This window comes from Varanus komodoensis, unplaced genomic scaffold (genome assembly GCF_004798865.1).
Source record: "Varanus komodoensis strain SLA01 unplaced genomic scaffold, ASM479886v1 scaffold33, whole genome shotgun sequence".
Lineage (NCBI taxonomy): Eukaryota > Metazoa > Chordata > Lepidosauria > Squamata > Varanidae > Varanus > Varanus komodoensis.
The window spans coordinates 10043103-10061467 of NW_025335817.1; the positions used below are offsets into that span (position 1 = coordinate 10043103).

Consider the following 18365-nt stretch of genomic DNA (forward strand, 5'->3'; position numbering starts at 1 on the left):
GCTACACTAAAGTATTGCATTGGTTTTAATATTTGTATGGAAACTTCCCGGGACATTCCTTTAAACGGAAAGAAGTCATTTTGGAGCCAGAGCAGTCCTTTGCTAAATGCGGGTCTCATTTTACCAATTCTGCTGAATTTTACCAGCAGAAACTACTTTCTGCGGGAGTTTTTTCCTGCTATTTGTCTTGCTTCATTGCTATATTTGTCCTCAGCGGCCCGGAAAGCCTTCCTGACAAAAGGCACACAAACTGCCCATCGATGGATCAAACGATGTCAGGAAATAAATAACCAAGTTGTCCTTGGCCTTCGGGGGAGAGGGGAGGGTCGTCCTCTGCTCTGGCATCTCTCCTCTTTCCCCGAGGCTGAGGGAGGCAAGGGGCCAGTTCGCGGCGGCGGAGGACGAGCGCCCGCTCGGGCTCAGGTCCCCGCAGCCGCCCCGCTCCGTACGCGTCACGGACGGAGCCAAGGCGCCTTTCCGAGGAGGTGGACCCGGCGCGCCCGTGCGCATGGAGAGCTGCGGGGCGGGCGCGGAGCTCCAGGGCAGCATGGCCGCCCTGCACACTGCCAAGCGAGCCCTGCGAGCGGAGCTCAAGCAGCGCCTGAAAGCGCTGAGCGAGGCGGAGAAGCTGCGCCAGTCGCGCATGCTGCGCGCTAGGGTGAGTGGGCGGCCGGGGGCGGGCGAGCGACGCCCCCGCTGTCTCGTTGTTTCTGGGCGGCAGCCGCGGCTCCAGCGCGGCCGCCGCCCGGCCTCCCGCCCGGGAATCCCCGCTCGAGGGGCTGCGGAGGTCTCGCCGGGCTTCCTTCGGGCCTCCCCAGGGCCCCTCCCTGCCACCCCCGAGCCAAGGCCTGCTGCCAGCGAAATTCCCCGCGGGACTCGGCGAGGCGCAGAGACCGAAGGCCGCCCGCGCACTCCCGGCCCCGCCAGGCGCAGCCCGCCACTTCCACCCGGGAGGCCCCCGGGCCCTTGAGCGCCGCTGGTGACGTCAGGGGATTTCGGCGTGCGGAAGTGAGGTCGGTGACGCCCGGTTCCCGGGGCACGCGTGGGTGGCGGAGAGGGGCTAGGGACGCCCCCTTTGCCCACGAGCTCGTGGGGCGCGCTGCCGCTCCTATGGGAGCGTGGCAATAGTCTTACCCTTGGGAAGGGAGGAGGGAAAGCGGGATGGGGCCTGAAGCAGACTGCTCGTCCGCCACTCGGAGGCTCGTAAACGGGTCTGCAGCCGTTGCGCCACCTCGCTTCTCTCCCCCGCTCTCTACGCCGTGCAGAAAGGCAGGGAAATGAGCTGGAACGAGTAAGCGGTTCCGGGAAAGAATTCGGTGGATGCGGAAAGGCCACCTCCTCTTTATTTACACGCTACCCCTTCCAGGGGGAACATAAATGACACAAAGTTTTGAACTTGAATGAGGCAGCATAATGGCGTTCTCTTCAGTGCTCCCTCTCACTTCTCTCTCCCCCTTTCAAAGGTGGAGACTGGTTTTCCCCTGCATTTCTTTTGTGCTGTCAAGTCATCTCCCTCTTGTGGATACCCCAAAGCCCTCCAAAATGTTCTACCCGTGACTTCCCTGCTTAGCTGTTCTAAGCTCAAGGCTGTGGCTTCCTAAGAGCCAATCCATCTCCTAGGTGGCCTTCCTTTTCTTCTGCCATCAGCATTCTAAAATGGTGCTGTAAAGTAGCCTCCAAAAGAATAATCAGTGAAGTGAGTGTGGCGTAGTGGTTAAGAGTGTGGGACTGGGACTCAGTCAGTCTGGGTTCTCGTCCCCGCTTAGCCATGGAGCCAACTGGGTGACTTGGGGCCAGTCACAGATTCTCAGCCCAACCTCCACCACAGGGTTGTTGTTGTGGGGATAAGATGGAGGGTAGCCAGAGGAGAATAATGTAAGCCACTTTGAGTTCTTTAAAAAAAGAAAAAGGCAGAATATAAATCTAATAAGTAAGCTGTGAGGAAGAATTAGTTAGGTCATAAACGTTTACTATAATTCACTCCTATATCTGAAGGTGCTATTATCTATGTAGCCAAGACCCAGCCACTCAAGCATGTCACAGAAAATTTGTTAAAATGTGGGGAAAAAAACAAACATAAAGGGAGGAAGCCATAACGCTGTGGAAAACCCAAATCAGTGGCTGTGGAATACTAAATGACTGCTGTGGTGTGGAAGAACAGAATGACGTGTCTGGAACTAGAACTCAAAACTGCAACATCTTGTTCTTTTGAATAGCAGATTTGCAGGTTTTGTGGCAATTAGCTGGGCAGTGAAATGAGGCATATTTATTTATTTATTTATTAAAACATTTTTATGCCGCCCCATTCGCCGAAGCCTCGGGGCGGCTTACAACAATAAATTAAAACATCATAAATAACATTTTAAAATATATACATTAAAATAAAATACAAATATACAATATAAAATAAGCCGCCCTGTCCAGATAAAATTCAATAATATTAACATTTAAAATGCTGCTTAAATAAAAAGGTCTTCGCCTGGCGCCGAAAAGCAAATAACGACGGCGCCAGGCGGACCTCTCTGGGGAGTAACCACCCTCCTAACTTCTTTCAGGGGGCGGCTGGGCATATATTAGGAACTTCGGGGGATTCCCCAAGTGTGCAGACAAAGATTAGTTTGTGGTATTTTTTTAAAAAGGTCTACAAATAGTCTGAAGAGGGCTGAACATGCCTGATGTCCTTCAGCAGCCACAGAGCACCGAGAGTGCCAGCGGAACAAAACAAGAAAAGGCTTAAGAGGAGGGGATGATGGACCCTCCGCCCTAGCTCTCCTATGTGTTCAGGAGTTCAGAGGTTAAGGTATCTATGTCTGCGGGGTTGTCTTAATTTGTATTAGGGGAACAAATGTTTCTGAACTAATCCACCACCTTTCCAGCTATGGTTTCAAGCTGCAAATGGGTCACGACCCCTAGAAAAGAATCATGGGAGAAAGGGTGAGATCATTGCTGGGGCTGTACACTAGCATCCTCTGACCCAAATTTCCCACCCACAAGTCTCTAAAAAATAACTACAACCCACCCCCACACAGTTCCTGCTCAAATTTGCGGCTAGGAGAGTAAATTTCGGTTCATGGAGCCAAAAACACCAGTTCTTGGAACTCAGCAGCCTTATGTAAATACAAGGGAAGAATTTCCAGTAGTAGTTTCTCTTCTATGATTGTGTACAGGCCAGTGACTTGCAAGGTCATAATATGGTAAATGACACCCTCCAAAACACATATCAAACGTTCCTATTTCTTGTTTACCATATCTGTTGTTGCTGTTGTTTTAAGTATCATAGTCTTTTTAAATGTGCAATAATTGTTGTGTTGTTTTGTTGGAAAGTGTCAAAAATTCATTCCTGACATATTCAGTGCAGAGATAGTGTTCACATCTTTTGTTTATCTCGACATCACTTTACCATTGTGCTGCTGCCCCTTGGTGGTATAGGGCACCTGGCTTCCTAAGGTTTGTGAACTCCAGAGGTGTGCTACCTGCAGCACTCCAGTTGTTGGCCTACGACTCACATCCTTCCTCACTATTGGCTAAGCTGGCTAGGGCTTATAAGAGCTGTAGGCTATCTGGAGGACCCCAAGTTGCCCTCTTCTGGTGTTGGAGATTAGGTGAGTACAGGAAGGAACTTTCCTGGATCTCAGAGGTGTGTGGGACAGGCACAAGCAGCCACCTCACTAGCTCACTAGAACAGGAAAGATAATCAGATTTGCAGATGATACAAAACTGGGTGGAATAGCAAACACCCTAGAAGACAGAACGAAGATCCAGGGTGATCTTGATAAACTTGAACACTGGGCTGAAAGCAACAGAATGAGATTCAATAAGGACAAGTGCCAAGTCTTCCAGCTAGGAAAAAGAAACCCAAGTGCATTGATACAAGATGGAGAATATGTGGCTCAACAGAAGTGAAAAAGAAAAAGATCTCAAAGTAATTGTAGACAATAGGCTAAACATGAGCCAACAATGTGATGCAGCTGCCGAAAGAGCAAATGCTATTTTGGGATGCATTAACAGAAGTATTAACTTCAAATCAGGAGAAGTAGTAGTTCCTCTATACTCCTCACTAGTCAGACCTCACCTGGAATTCTGTTTCCAATTCTGGGCACCAAGATTTAAGAAAGATGCCGGTAAATTAGAAAGGGTCCAGAAGAGGGTGACAAAATGATCCAGGGTTTGGAAACACTGCCCTATGAGAAGAGACAGAGAACTGGGCATGTTCAGCCTTGAGAAGGGAAGACTTCCCCACCTGGGTTCCACACATTTAGCAAGATGTGTCTGTGAAAAGAACAGGAGACTGTAGTTTTTGGAAAAATGTGTCAGAAAAGTATCCATGTATTGAAAAGCTGGGAAACTGAACAGTGATGGAGGGGAGAATTGTGATTTTGAACACCATGGTTTAAGTACATAGTTTGAAATTTAAAAAACAAAACAAAACTGTAGAATGCTTTGACCTCCCCAGTGGTGTTTAATTAGTTTTTGTATGGCTTTTCTTGCTTAACATTTGCTTCAGTGCTTGGAATCCTGCTGGTTTGCATGCTCTGATTCTGCACTAATACTCATTCGCTGATCCAAAACAGCAAGAACCTTTTTGTTTTGCAATCTTTGGCACAGTTTTCAGTGTGATTCACAGTGGCTGCATGGCTGTGGAAGTTTCCACTGCATGTGTCTTCCGCCATTCCAGAAGTGCTCTGTATTTTCTGGGACTTTTGGTTACTTGGTTTCGGAGTACATTTAATTTAGATGCAAACTGATTCAAACATGCATGTTAGAATTGACCACTGCCTGGTACTGAAGCTCTGTGGGGAAGGAAATTTTGGGTGGCATCCAAGGCACTCATGGTACTAGCCTCTAGCTTACAGTGGTCCTAGGCAGGCCCCCTCATTTCCAAGCCATGACATGCAGATCACGAGAAGGCCTTCAGGGCTTACACTCTTTCCCTTTCTGGAACGATTTCCCATGCTATCTTTCTGAGGTCAGCCATGGATGGATGCCCTGATGAAAAGTACGGAGCCCTTGTAAACCAGAGACTATAATCATGATTTGAAGTACATTTGTGAAGTCAGGTTACCGAGCACTTTTCTACACAAGATATTTCCTTGTGTAGATTAGGAAATATCTGATTTCTCATTCCTGATTTCTCACATTCCTGATTTCTCACAATTGTTTATGAGTTCTGATCCTCTGGTTTTGCTTCTGTTTTCAAAGAGTGTTTTCCTAGGCTATGCTTAGAATGACCAAATACACTAGTATTTCTGGTATTTTCTTACTTGTGCTGTTGCACTAGTCCACTATAGCAGAGCATCACCTAGACATAATGTAGTAGAAAATCAGGAAAGGGAAGCTGTAGAAAAGCTCTCCATCACTAGGTTTATGTACAATGTGAAGCCATGATTAAAGGGAAGAAGAAATTAATCTGGAGCAGGTGGGGGAGAAGAGAAAATTCATATCCCCAAACTTGACTTTCAGTTTATCAAGCTGGGATTTGCAGGGAGCTAGAAGTACAAAACTAGTAGGCTCCAGTGACAGGTTTTCAGCCTCAGATGTACATAAATGTTGTGTTGTGTTGTTTTGAACCAGAAACTAGAAAAGGGCCTGAAATTAAAAAGATCTGCATACCTGCTTGGGAAGCCAACTGGGAAAGAAAACTCCCTTGTTTTCAGCTCCTTGAAAGAAGAGCAGGTTGCACTTTTCTGTAATAAAGTGAGAGAGAGATAAATCTTCAGCAGCAGGAACATTTATTAACTGGAATATGCCTATATCCTATTTTTTCCAACTTGTAATGAATTGTAAGTCAAACAAGGCAACCAAGAAGCCAAACCAGAAAAAGAACCTTGTATTTTTTAGCAGCCAGTGTGGAGAAGGTGGGTTTGAAACAAATGCTGTGTTCTTTTTCATTTTCATACATTCTGATCACAAACTCTCTCCCCCCCCCCCCCGCCCCACCTCATAAAAAACACATACCAGGTGATGGGGCATTCTCAGTTCCTTGCATCCCAGCGCATTGCAGTTTTCCTGAGCATGCCAGATGAAGTCCAGACAGATGAAATCATTAAGGACATTTTTCAGCAAGGCAAAGAATGCTTCATTCCACGGTACAAGCCTGGAGGCAACCACATGGACATGGTGAAGTTGGCCTCCTATGAAGAAATTGCCTGCCTCCCGCTGACTCCCTGGAACATCCATCAGCCTGCTGAGAATGATGTCAGGGAAGAAGCCTTGTCTGCACCAGGTGAGTGTGGGCTGTGCACGACGGTACCTGGATTCAGGTGGCCACCTGTGTGTCACCCAAAAACGGAAAATGCATCACTCCAAGCAAGGGCAGTAATTTGTATATGCTAATGGACTGATGCAGACACCAATTTAGAAAGACTGACAGTAGGATGTATCCAGTGTTAGTCCAAATAACATGGGAGCCAAGTTCCACAGCCAGGCAGTGGCCACCAAGGAGGCTGTTCTCGTGTTGCCACCATGTTTCTGGGAAGGTAATTGTGCCAACAGATGGGCCTCTCCAAAACGGTTGGTGTGAAAGAAGGTGGTTTTTCATGTATCCTGGTTGCAGTCTGTATAAGACTTTTTAGGCCAGAACTAGTATGTGGAACTCTGCCTGGAAACTGACCAGCTGCTGTAACAAGGGGGTGGTGTGCTCTGTGTTACCTGCCCCGATCAACAGTTTGGTGGCAGCATTCTGCACCAGCTGAAGTATCTGAATTGTTTTCAAAGGGAGACACAAGTAGAGCACATTATGGTAGTCAAAGGGGACATGATTACTGCCCGATCATTACATCTATGGGATGAATACAGGTGACCTTCTAGTCTCAGTTGTGCAAACACACTCCCATAACCCACCAAAAGCTAAGCAGCTAGGTTTAAAGCCGAGCCCAAAGGTAGATTCAGACAGTGAACCTGAGTCTTAAGGCGTGTGTAACCCCATTCATCACAGGTTAAATCCCCATTTCTCCCCCTATTTAAACAGAAGTACTTCTGGCTTGCAAGAGTAAACTGAAATTTGTTTTCCCTCATCCATTATTGACCTTAGGCACCAATATTTGTTAATGGTTGAAGAAGCGTTAATAAGCTCTATGCATTTTGGAACCGTATTTCTTTTCCCAAGGTTTGCTTGTATTTCTGTGTATATTCTGAAAAAAGTTACTGATGCTCCCTCTGTTTTAAACTACAGAGCAAGCAAGTATCCATTAAGTTTTTCACTGTATACTTGGAAAAAATGAATGGCTCTTGAGAAATGAAATAACCTTCTAGTCTCTTTTAGGTGCATGAGAATATCTTCTCTCCTGAGTTGCTCCCCTCCTACTTTATTCTGCAGTTCATGTCTTCTCTTTTTTTGACTTTTATACCTGCTGTTAGGTCTTCTATGGCCTCTCAGGCCAACTGTGGCTGGGCTTTTCATGGCACCAGCTCTCTTCGTTTCTAGCTTCTAGTTCTTTAACTTTAAACTGGACTTGGACCAGCCAACCTTTCCAACAGGGGATGGCTTCAAATAGAGGATTGTGTTCTGAATAGCCACCCTTTGTTTGATGCCAGATACCTTCTAGTTGGAGTTGCCTTCCCCAGCCTGATGTTCTCCAGATTTTTCAAGCCTTCAACTCCTATCAGCCCCAGCTAACATGATTAATGGTCAAGGATGCAGGAGTCATAGCCCAAAACATCTGGGTGGTACCAGGTTGATGGAGGCTTGGTTAGAGTGTTGGGAGTATGAGGTTATATAGCAAGGGGATGGCATACAAAAACTTTAAATAAATAAATATGACACTGGATATACAGGTATAAATTCCCACGTAGCCATCAGTCTCACAGGATGACTTACTCTCAGCTGAGCCTATTTGCTGGGGCTGCTGAGAGATAAAACTAGAGGTCAAAACTCCTTGCTGATCTTTTGGCACAACAGATCTGCCGATAGATCCAGATCTACCTTTTGGATCCACCCCAAACCTGGGTGTTATTGTGGTTGGGACACATGGCAATGTCTGTTTCTGTCGGTAGCTGAATGACGCTCATACTGTTGAGTGCCCTCCTCCCCACCAGGAAATCCCTCCTGGTTATATAGGGAGCACTTACGGGAGTTTAGAAATGGCAAGTCAGCTGAGGAGAATGGGGTACTTCTACAATTCTAACTGTGGTGGTGGGATGAATTAATTAATTGCATAAGTACACTTGAGGAGATAATGAGAGAGCAGTGTTAATCATACCAGACTTCCATTCCATGGGAGCGTTCAGTTCATAACTGTTCTTAGTAGCCCTGGAAAATTCTCCTGCACAGTAAATAACATGGTGACGGTGCTGTCGAAGGATTTAAATAAGATATGTGCCAAGTGACAAATAGATGGAGTACAAGCATTGGGAGCGGCACAGTGTTAAATATAACTACATAATGGGAAAACAGAAAATGCTTCGAACAAGATTGTAAAGTGATTGCTAGGACTATTTGATTTTTCTTCCCTTCAGAGAGGGTTGATTAAAACTTTCAGTACAATATATATCCAAGCGTGAGATTAATTTAATTTTTTTTACGCCAGTCATAAAAAGACAAAATTGAAAATCAAGGCTTAGCTCTTAATGTAATTTGTTTTTTTAATGAAAGGATTTGAAGTTTGGAATGAACTTCTGCTCAAAGACAATGAGCCGTGGCCCTTCAATATATGGAGCACGAAGGGATTTGGGTCTAGCAGAACATTAGTATTCTCATGGGGAAGCCAAGCAGGCCAAAAAACAAAGGGCGGGGGGAGCTTAGTCTTTCTTAGCTTAGTAACTGCCAAGTTCCATCAAAGTTACCTCTCAGACCAGCCATCATGCAAAAGTCTCTCTGGAAAGATGCCCTAGTACAGTGATGGCAAACCTTTTAGAGACCGAGTGCCCAAACTGCAACCCAAAACCCACTTATTTATCACAAAGTGCCAACACTGCAATAAAACCTGAAAACTGATGTTTTAGTTTAGAAAAAACAACTCACAGCCAGTCCAAGCAAATATATATATCCTTGGCAGCGCACTGACCAGCCATGTGAAAGCTCAGACGAGTTGCAGCTGATGAATCGCGGCTCATGATGTCATCGCCAGGCGCTGCTTCTCCTTTCCAAGCATGTGCATGGCTCCTATGTGCTCTGTTATCCATTGCTCGGCCGCTGGGGAGATGCTGGGGCGACTTGACTCACGTGCCGACAGAGAGGGCTCTGCGTGCCTGCTGTGGCACATGTGCCATAGGTTCGCCACCACTGGTCTAGTAGGACTAAGAAGTGGAGGTGAGGCTCAGATCTCTTAAGATGCGGTATTCCCAGTGTTCCAGGAGACTGGCTCATAAGCAGCAGGATCCATCCCAAAGGGGAGCCCACTCCTTTTGGTCTGCAAAGGAGGAGCAGTGTTCTATGTAGAATCAACTTGATACCATTAAGCTGCATTTCCCCCTAATGGCCAGTATTCTACCTTTTCATGTTTCTTCTATTGTTGACTTCTGCAATACTCTTTGTGCTACAAAGCCAGCCTAGCTGGTCTATTGCATTGTAACATAATGAAGGCATTTAGCTAGGAAAAGGGGGAGATTTGCTTGGAAGAGGGGTAGAAGTCTGATTGGGGACACACAGCAAGTCTCACATGGCCTCATGGCTTTAATGCTGTAGTGTGGATGGACAGACAGACAGTCCCTCCAGTCTTCCATGACTGAGCTAAAGGGATGTACATGATGTCCCCAGGAAGATTCTAACCTGCTTAACTTCATCACAGTTGTTGCTTTGTATCATCAGACCATGTGGAGGGACCAGGGATGAAAACATTAAGGCCCTGCTCTGTATAAAAGCAGTGTAGAGGCTCATGGTTACAATGGTTTTAGTCTCAAGCGTTTGATGGCTGATATGATCTCTTCTATTGCTTCTTTTCTGTTATACTGTAGGATTTTGTCAGGATTTCATTTTGTTTCTGTGAGCCACCTTGACATTTTCATGGGGGGAGTTGTTTTAGCAGAAAAGTAGATAGATATGCATGCTTGAAATAAATAAATATCTATCTTGCATATAAGCCCACAAATCTACTAGTTGACAAAATTCCGTACTAGCTCATTTATCTATACATACATGTGTTATTAATTTGTGAAGCTTAAACAGAGGAAAAAAGAAACTGTGTTTATAAAATTTCCTGGCTTGGTTGTCTGAAGACAATTTTTATTACGGATGGCTGGTTGCTGGCTTATTGATTTCTCTGCAGCTGAGGAATTGTGAGGCGCAGTACTGGAGCAATAATTCACACTACAATCCTAGGCATACTTACTCAGAAGTAATTCCCACTGAATTCAGTTGGGTTTTCTCTCAGATAAGAGGATCTAATCTTGCAGCCTAAAGATAAATTGACTGAACCACTTTGGACTATTAAAAGCGACTTCCATCCACCACCCATTAAAAAAAAATGTTATCCAAGGTGATGTTACATCTGCCAGTGTAGCAGAACTTCTGCTGAATTGTGTAGCTCCTCCAGTGACTATAAAAGTATAGGATGTCAGAAATAGGACTTAATGGTCAAAAGCATAGAAAGAAGGTATTTATTCCCGTAAGTGTAAGAATGCTAAATTCATTCCTCTTATCATAATAGATATGTCAAAATGCACAGCATTTAATTCTGAATGTTCACTTCCATGAACTTTAGAAAACAGAAGGTTTTCATGAAAGGAAACATACATTTTTATGAATTGTATATGCCCCTAATCAATATATACCAGAGCCAGTGTGGTGCAGTGGTTAAGAGCATGGGACTGGGACTCAGACGATCTGGGTTCGAGTCCCCGCTCAGCCATGGAGCCAACTGGGTGACCTTGGGCCAGTCACAGACTCTCAGCCCAACCTACCTCACAGGGTTGTTGTTGTGGGGATAAGATGGAGGAGGAGAATGATGTAAGCTGCCTTGAGCCCTTTGTAGGAAAAAGGCAGGATACAAATCGGAAAATAAATAAATAAATAAATATACATACATGAAAATTTTTCTTTGTTTGCGAGGAACCCATTTCTTTATACTTTATTACTTTATTACATAACTTCCTTCCTTCCTTCATTACGCAACTTCCCTGTCTGTCTGTCTGTCTTGTCTGTGTGCTTCATCTCATGTTTATAAATGGATGCCCTCTGAAATGAGTTAAATAGCTGCATTTGTAACTAAGCTTCCCCCAAATAGAATTGTTTTTCACACCATTATTTCTATTTTGCTTGATAAAGTTTTTTATGTGTAACTTGACATTCTACAAGTTCTTATAGCAGCAGATTTCCTTTCCCTTACCCATTTTCATTTCTCATGTAAGGAAGGATTACTACAGTGATGCACTCAATCTCTCTCTCTCTATATATATATATATGTGTGTGTGTGTGTTAATATATATATATATATATATATATATATATATATATATAGAGAGAGAGAGAGAGAGAGAGAGAGAGGTGGGGGGACACACCAGTCGTTGGACCTTTTGGGGCATGGCACTGTATGTCTGCGTTCAGATATCACACCAGTCCATGCTCAAGGGCTGAATATGGGTTGAGCGTATCAGTGGAAGAGTGAACTTCAGCTTACAGTTCTTCCTGCCAGTGATTTAGGAGAGACATTGGGACAATGGGACAAATGCTGGGAAATCACCCAAAAACCAACACTGGGGGGAAAGGTGTGGGGCCAGTTTGAAAACCGCAAACAGGCCAGGATGGGGCCATGTCCCAAAGATCCAAGACCCTTGTCCTAGATGCTATAGACCACATGGCACTCTATGGATAGCTTTGACTACAACGCCCAGCATTCCTGACCTTGATGGTTTGAGGAAAGGCTGTTATTGAGAGACATAGGGAAAAGCCTGTAAATATAGCCGTGACTTTCACTGTGGCCAGCAATGTATCACGATACCTATTTTGTCCTAAATCGAATTACTGATAAGATCAGTGACTGGGCATGTATTGGAGTTTTGGTTAATGCTCAGCTAGGGAATCGCAGATCTGGGCGCCACTCCAGTTTGACGAAGAATTCATGTTTCTTTCTCTGTGTGCATGAATCGGATAGCCATGAAAGCTTTGGCAGAGCTTGAGCTTTGAGCGCCCTGGCAGTGATTACACCTACAGCACCTATCCAGCTGCACTGGTACCAATATACAAATGAATTGCAGCTCCTACAGCCAGAAGCCTGAAATAATTAAGTGGGGGGAAACAACTGACTTCAGACTTGAGACACTGAAAAAGGTTGGATGAAGCCGGAAGAGAGGGACAGAGTTCGTGTTTCCTGCCTCTTTTCCTTTGCAGGTGTATCAAATTCCATGGTGCGGAGTTTGAGGGATGCATTTCAAACGGCCATCCTATTACTACGTAGCATCCAGAGAAGTGCAAACCCAAGAGTGCCACAGCACCTTCAAGGCTAGCAGGCTTAGAGGGAGAACCTGTGTTTCTGCACATGTGCATGTGAGCAAGGCTGGAGGCTTCTGTGTTCATATCCTTGCAGCTGTGGTGATGGGCACATAGAATCATAGAGTGGGAAGGGACCAGAGTGCCATCAGTCCAACCCCCTGCTCATGCTGGCCTCCAAGTCGAACCATCCCGCTCAGAGAGCTGTCCAGCTGCCTCTCCAATGCCTCTTGAGTGGAAGAGCTCACAGCAGTCAAGAAGTTCTTCCTGCTCTCTAGCCGGAACCTGCTTCCTGTAACCAGAGCCTATTATTCCATGTCCTGCACTGTGGGATAATTGAGAAAGATCCTGTCCTTCCTCTGTATGACAACTTTTCAAGTCCTTGTGAAGCGCTATCATAGCCTCCCTCGGTCTTCTCTTCTAGACATGCCCAGTTCTCTCAATCTCTCCTCATGGGGCTCTGTTTCGAGTCCCCAGATCATCCTTGTCACCTCCCCTGAGCCCTTTCCAGCTTGTCTGCCTATCTGTGGTGCCCAGAACTGTTTTGCTTCATCCCTTGCACTGCAATGAGTAGAGGAAGGGAAGGAATTGCCTATTCTTGATTTGGGGTGGGGACAGAATGACAGGGCTTTGGGAATTGGTTGTATCCATGCATAGCCCTTGCTCTTTATAACATCAGTTGACATATCACAAAGATGACATTCTCCAAACCTGAGTTTTCAGGTGTCTGATTAATGTGTGACGTTCTTCTCACACCAAGATCTCCAGGGGGCAGGGCAGGGGGAGGCTGTGTATCATCGTTCTGGAGCCTCATAATTCATGCTAAAGCTGAGCTAAAAGTTCAAAATTACAGCCAAATTTGGCAGTAATTTCCAGAACCCTTTCAGCGCTTTCTGCTTTTCTTGGCGGTCACCATCCTGTTTTTGTATCTGCCTCTGAAACACTCCTGTGCATGACCAGAGATGGGTGAGAATTTTGATTCAGGTACGTGCCACATGGTCCTATCCATGCAGGGAATCGCTGCGGTATTAAATAGGGCTGGTGCAGAGGAGCAGAATGTGCACTCAGTTCTGTTGGATCTGAATTCAACAATGTTTGCAAAATTCTTCCTACAGGAGAGAGAAAACATTTGAGATTTTAAAAATCTAAGCAGAAGGGAAAGCAAAACAGACATGTTTGCCTCACCCTGCTGATGCCTCCAGCACCCCTCCCCCCGCACCCTCCACTACTAGGGAAACCTCTATGCCGATGGTGCCTTTCGCCTGTGCAGTGGGGAGCCTCTGGTAGGGCAAAGGCTGCTGCACCCGCAGATCACCCATGTGCTACTTCCTGTGGCTTTTCAGGCGGCCTCAGTTTGGTTCCTCTTCGTAGTGCATGTTTTCAGGATGAGAACCTACTCTGGCTGAGGGACACGAGATTCTCTTCCCTTCCTTCTGCATGGGCCATACAGGAGCCACTTCTGAGCTCTTTCATGGGGCAGAAAGAAGTACGTGCCCCTATCATTTATATGTGGCAGCCCTTCTAGTGGAATGGTTCATTTATTTAAATGTTCTCCCCAGCCATGTTTGAGCTGCACATTGAAAAGCTTCTGGTCCACAATTTTAGTGTTGCAAGGGCTCCCTCTGGCTTAATCATTTAAATCCTTTTGCTGCAGTCACCAGGTCTAGAAACTTGATTTTTTGTTTTTAAGAAAGCTGCAAGGCTTAATCATGGCCTTGATATTTGAAGGGAGCAGGGCTTAGTGGAAGAGCACATGCTTCACAAGATGCACATTTCCTCCACTGATATTTTTGGGTCGCTTTTTTCTGCCTTGGGCTCCATGCATGATGGGAATGCAGCCCCCAAAAGTTTCTTCACAATGGAATTGAGCTGGAGAATACTGGGGCTAGATAGACACAAAGTCTAGCGGAATTCCTAGCCAGGAGGTACAGCGATGGCAAACACACAGATCATTTCTTGTCTTTTTACTTGGGCCTGTTTTTGCTGCATCATTCCCGAAGGACTAAAGATCCCGATGTTTCTCGCCTCTGTAAAACTAGAAAACGAGGATGGGGGCGCGTTCCAAAGGACTGCACAGCCACCACAGGCTCATTTGCTTCAGATGTCCCTGGGGCAGTTCCAACTCCGTATCAGGATGGAAATAGCAAATCTGCACGTCAGTTGTTGTTGAACTTGGCAGCTGTTCAGGATGGCAGCCAGTTCCTCCTCTTCTGCCTGGCAGAGGCATGAATCAACTTCTGAAAGCTGAGATGATCAGCAGAAAACCTGCTCCATCCCTAAGTGTAAAAACATCATTCAAACATACAGGATTTCTGTTTTTAATACTGTTTTCTTCTCCATACAGAAATTTCCCTCAAATGCAATTTTGTGTTGGGGAAGCCACAGTCGTGCCTGCTAATGGCCTTGTTAGGAAATGGGCGTAAATGTTGCTGCAAGTCCTGCAGTGCGGTGTGCTGGTATCCGACATTCCAGTCGGTCAACCAGCCATGCCCTCTTTCAGGATACTCCGTTCCATTTCCCTACCCTCCTAGTTTTCTCCACATTTCCCCAGTTATCAGCATAACTGTACATGCTCGATCCACATTGGGCTGATTTAGAGGTGTCCTTACCTTAGGTGTTCCTTTTTTTTTCCTGGAAGCTTTTTTTTTTTGTACTTGTGCAAACTTGGGACTTTTTCCAAGCTTGCTGACACCATCCTCTTGTGTGTGCATGGTGTCAAGTTACTTGTATAACTAGCAGTACACAAGCTTGCATTTTTCTCCTTCCTCCCCATTCCTTTTTCCTTGTGTCACATTCCTCCCTTGCCTTTTAGAGCTTAATCTGAGGGCAGAGCCTCTCTATTTTCATTGATCTTGGAGTTGCTCTGGGAGCCTTTTTGGTTAACGACTGGAGCTAAAGTGCTTTAAGTAACTAAGTAAACCATCTAGAACTTTGTAAACACCATTTTCCCAAGTTGACTAACTACATGCCAACAGTAGTCTGCTTGTCAGGATATTGGCAAATGCTTGTTGAAATCTAGGAGTTTTCCAGCCAGGGACCCAACAGTAATCAATCCTGTTTTCCTTTTATCTGATATGCTGCAGTCTGTATGCACCAGCCTGTAGTAAAATGCCACAGTGGTTGTACAGCTTCCAGAGGTTTCCTCTGTGAAAAAGGGGGAAATCTTGCTTATGAAATGCACAAATAGCATTGCCATCTTACTGACTGCATAATAGATCAACCACAAAAATAACTTTACCTGTAAAAAGTTCAAGAGGGAGGGGAGAAGCACCTGCTGTCAAGAGAGGGAAAGAGAAGTGCATGGAAAGCATCCAGCAGAGACGGCCGCATCTAGATTGTTTGCCGGGTGGCCAAAGCCTTAATGTGCCTGAAGTACAACAAATTAATGATGCGCCTGTATCTAGGTCTGGTTAAAGAAATCTTAGTCTAATAATGAAAGGGGTTTAGTTAATTAAGGAATTAGATCTTTTAAAGTAGCTTTTTAAAAGCACCGTGCTGTTGTGCTTTGATGACGTATGCAGCTGTGGCCTTATGCCATCCAGCTCAGTATGGCCTCTACTGGAGGTGGGCAACCGGTGGCCTTCCAGATGCCTTGGCTTGCCATTTCTGTCATTTCTCATCATTGGCTGTGCTGGCGAAGGTGTTGTGTCCCTACAGAGGTTTCAGCCTACGATGCACAAGCTGCCCACACTGGTCTATACTGAATAAGAGCGGATCCCCAGTGCCATCAACATGCAGAGCTGCTCACCAATAATTTCTGCTCTCCCAATGCACTCTGGCCCACCAACAGACTAAGTAACTCTGCAGGTACCATGGACATTAAGATGCAGTAGAAATGGATGCTTCCACTAGGTCCTGGGTCCCCCAGGAGAAACATACCTTAAATATGTATTTAGGTTTGCATCAGCAGGTGGGTGAGTAATATGTTTGGTAGGGTTCTTTACAAGTTTGTGTGATCACTGTATAATGGGATTGCTCTGAGAAGCCACTTGGGCATTAGAAAAAGAAGGTGAAAGAAAACCCAAAGCAATAAAGTGAAAATGTGAATCTGCTGCCATTTGACTGGGGTTTGTAAGTATTGCCCAAGCATGCAGAAAGTCAGAGATACTGGATGCAATATGGAAGAAACCAACAGGAAACGGCGACCAGTTGTATTCTGGTGAGAAAGTTGGATTTTAGGGAAAGATAGATCTATCAGTCTTGGTCTTGCTGCAATTGTGTTTTTTGGGGTCAGTCTCAATTCTATCCCATCATTGCATGACTTTGCAATATATTTCTAGATTACTTTTAAATTGCACAGGAATTTGTACACATTTTTTGGAATGAACTCATAACAATGTAATGTACTTGTGTGCATTTTAATGTGTGCATCTTGGGACGTAGGCGTTCACTGACTAAAGCATTTGAGAAGCACACATTTTCCTTTGCACATGTTTCAAATGCACGCCTCTCGTCAAACACCCCCCACCCCTTTTATGGAATACATCACAGGCCTGGAAATAATCACGAATTGCATTCAGGTCAGGAAGGTGCAAATTGGGTACGTCCATAAAAAAAAACCTCGATGGCGTGAATTTCTCACACATCACTATCAGAACTGAACAGAAGATACCTCAAATGTCTGACTGTATCATCTTGCAAATGTCTGGTCAGAAGGAAGCCTCACTTAGATTGGTGACATAGGACTGCCACCTTAAGAAGCTTGCTCCTAGTGGAAAGCCCCCACCAGGTTGGGTCATCTTTGGTGGCTCCTCTCTAGATGTCCCTCTATAAGAGGTGAAACAGATTGTAGCTGGGATGGATGTTTTCTTTTTGCTGTTGCCCTGAGTTTCCAAGTCTGTTTGTCTGGTGCCTGATCTGATAAGGTATGTAAGCTGATCTGTTATTGAAGTGAATTCAGTTGGATTCAGTGCTATTTTATTTCTCCTTTCTGTGCAATTCTAAATAATCTGTTTGTTACCGTGACTATTTTAACTAAATTTACTTTAATCTTGGTTTTATTACAGTTTGTATTTAAATCTTCCATTTGTGTTTAAACTTTGTATTTCTTACAGTACTTTAAGCACCGTTTTTGGGGGCAGAAAAGCAGACTGTATGTTAGAAAATAACGAATAATAAATAAACCCCTACCCCATTATGAAATTTTCTGTGTGATCTTGAGCCAAACTCTCATCTATTTCACCTTCCATCAATAGAAAACGAGACAGAAAATCTGGGTTTGGAAAGCCAGTAATATTTTAACTGAAATATATATCTCTCTCTCTTTTTTATCAACAGAGGGTCTTGATCTAATCCTTATGCCAGGACTTGGTTTTGATAAAACTGGCAACCGACTGGGAAGAGGAAAAGGGTACTATGATACGTACCTCAGCAGGTGCATGCTACATCCCAGAGGAAAACCGTACACTATTGCCTTGGCTTTCAAAGAACAACTATGCGACATGGTCCCTGTATCCAAGGGTGATGTGAAAGTTGACGAAATTCTCTTTGAAAATGGTGACTGTGATTAATGACTGATCAGCAGCCTTTAAAAAAAAATAATGTAAATCCACCCCAAATGGTTATGATGGCATTAACCTGCACATGCGAATGACCCGCCAAAGATCACAATACCTCAAACTCAGTTGGGTGTGCAATAAATTCTATTTTCTTTTACACTTGACAACAGTTGATGATCTTAATCTGTGCATTGATCTAATGTGAGGAAAAGCTTGCCTTCTATTTGTTTCAATGGAAAGACTTTGCATTTTCTGGAATATAATTGATCTCTGCTACATCTTTTTGTGTGCTGTTCTTGTTGATTAGCACGGGGAAGCATGCTGGTTAGTGTAGTCTCAGCTGATTTCAGAGCTAATCAGCTGCACAGTGGTAGCGGGTGGAAAAGGTGGAGTGGCACTTGTTGGCTTGCGTGCTCCCACGCCTACTGCTCAGTCTCTGTTGGCTTGTCCAAGTCAGTCAGGGAAGACACTCTGCCTGTGTGTGTTTCCGCACGTGTGTACATGCA

At 44.9% G+C, this 18365-nt stretch overlaps 1 protein-coding gene across 3 annotated transcripts; it reads left to right on the plus strand.

The window, feature by feature from the left end:
- The first annotated feature begins 372 nt into the window (after positions 1 to 372).
- On the plus strand, positions 373 to 18135 carry MTHFS (methenyltetrahydrofolate synthetase). 3 transcript variants are annotated; one of them, XM_044438916.1, is made up of 3 exons: positions 373 to 658; positions 5959 to 6223; positions 17639 to 18135. In XM_044438916.1, the coding sequence occupies exons 1-3, from the start codon at positions 509 to 511 to the stop codon at positions 17869 to 17871; spliced, it is 648 nt and encodes a 215-aa protein (XP_044294851.1). In that variant the 5' UTR covers positions 373 to 508; the 3' UTR covers positions 17872 to 18135. The 3 variants fall into 3 exon arrangements, with proteins under 3 accessions (XP_044294851.1, XP_044294852.1, XP_044294854.1); XM_044438917.1 differs by lacking the exon at positions 373 to 658 and adding an exon at positions 913 to 1013; XM_044438919.1 differs by lacking the exon at positions 373 to 658 and adding an exon at positions 2586 to 2800.
- Positions 18136 to 18365: the final 230 nt, after the last annotated feature.

Coding starts and splice junctions, on each gene's coding strand:
- MTHFS (XM_044438916.1), top strand. CDS start 509: ATGGAGAGCTGCGGGGCGGGCGCGGAGCTCCAGGGCAGCATGGCCGCC. Junction 659..5,958: donor CGCGCATGCTGCGCGCTAGG/GTGAGTGGGCGG, acceptor AACACATACCAG/GTGATGGGGCATTCTCAGTT. Junction 6,224..17,638: donor AGAAGCCTTGTCTGCACCAG/GTGAGTGTGGGC, acceptor TTTTATCAACAG/AGGGTCTTGATCTAATCCTT.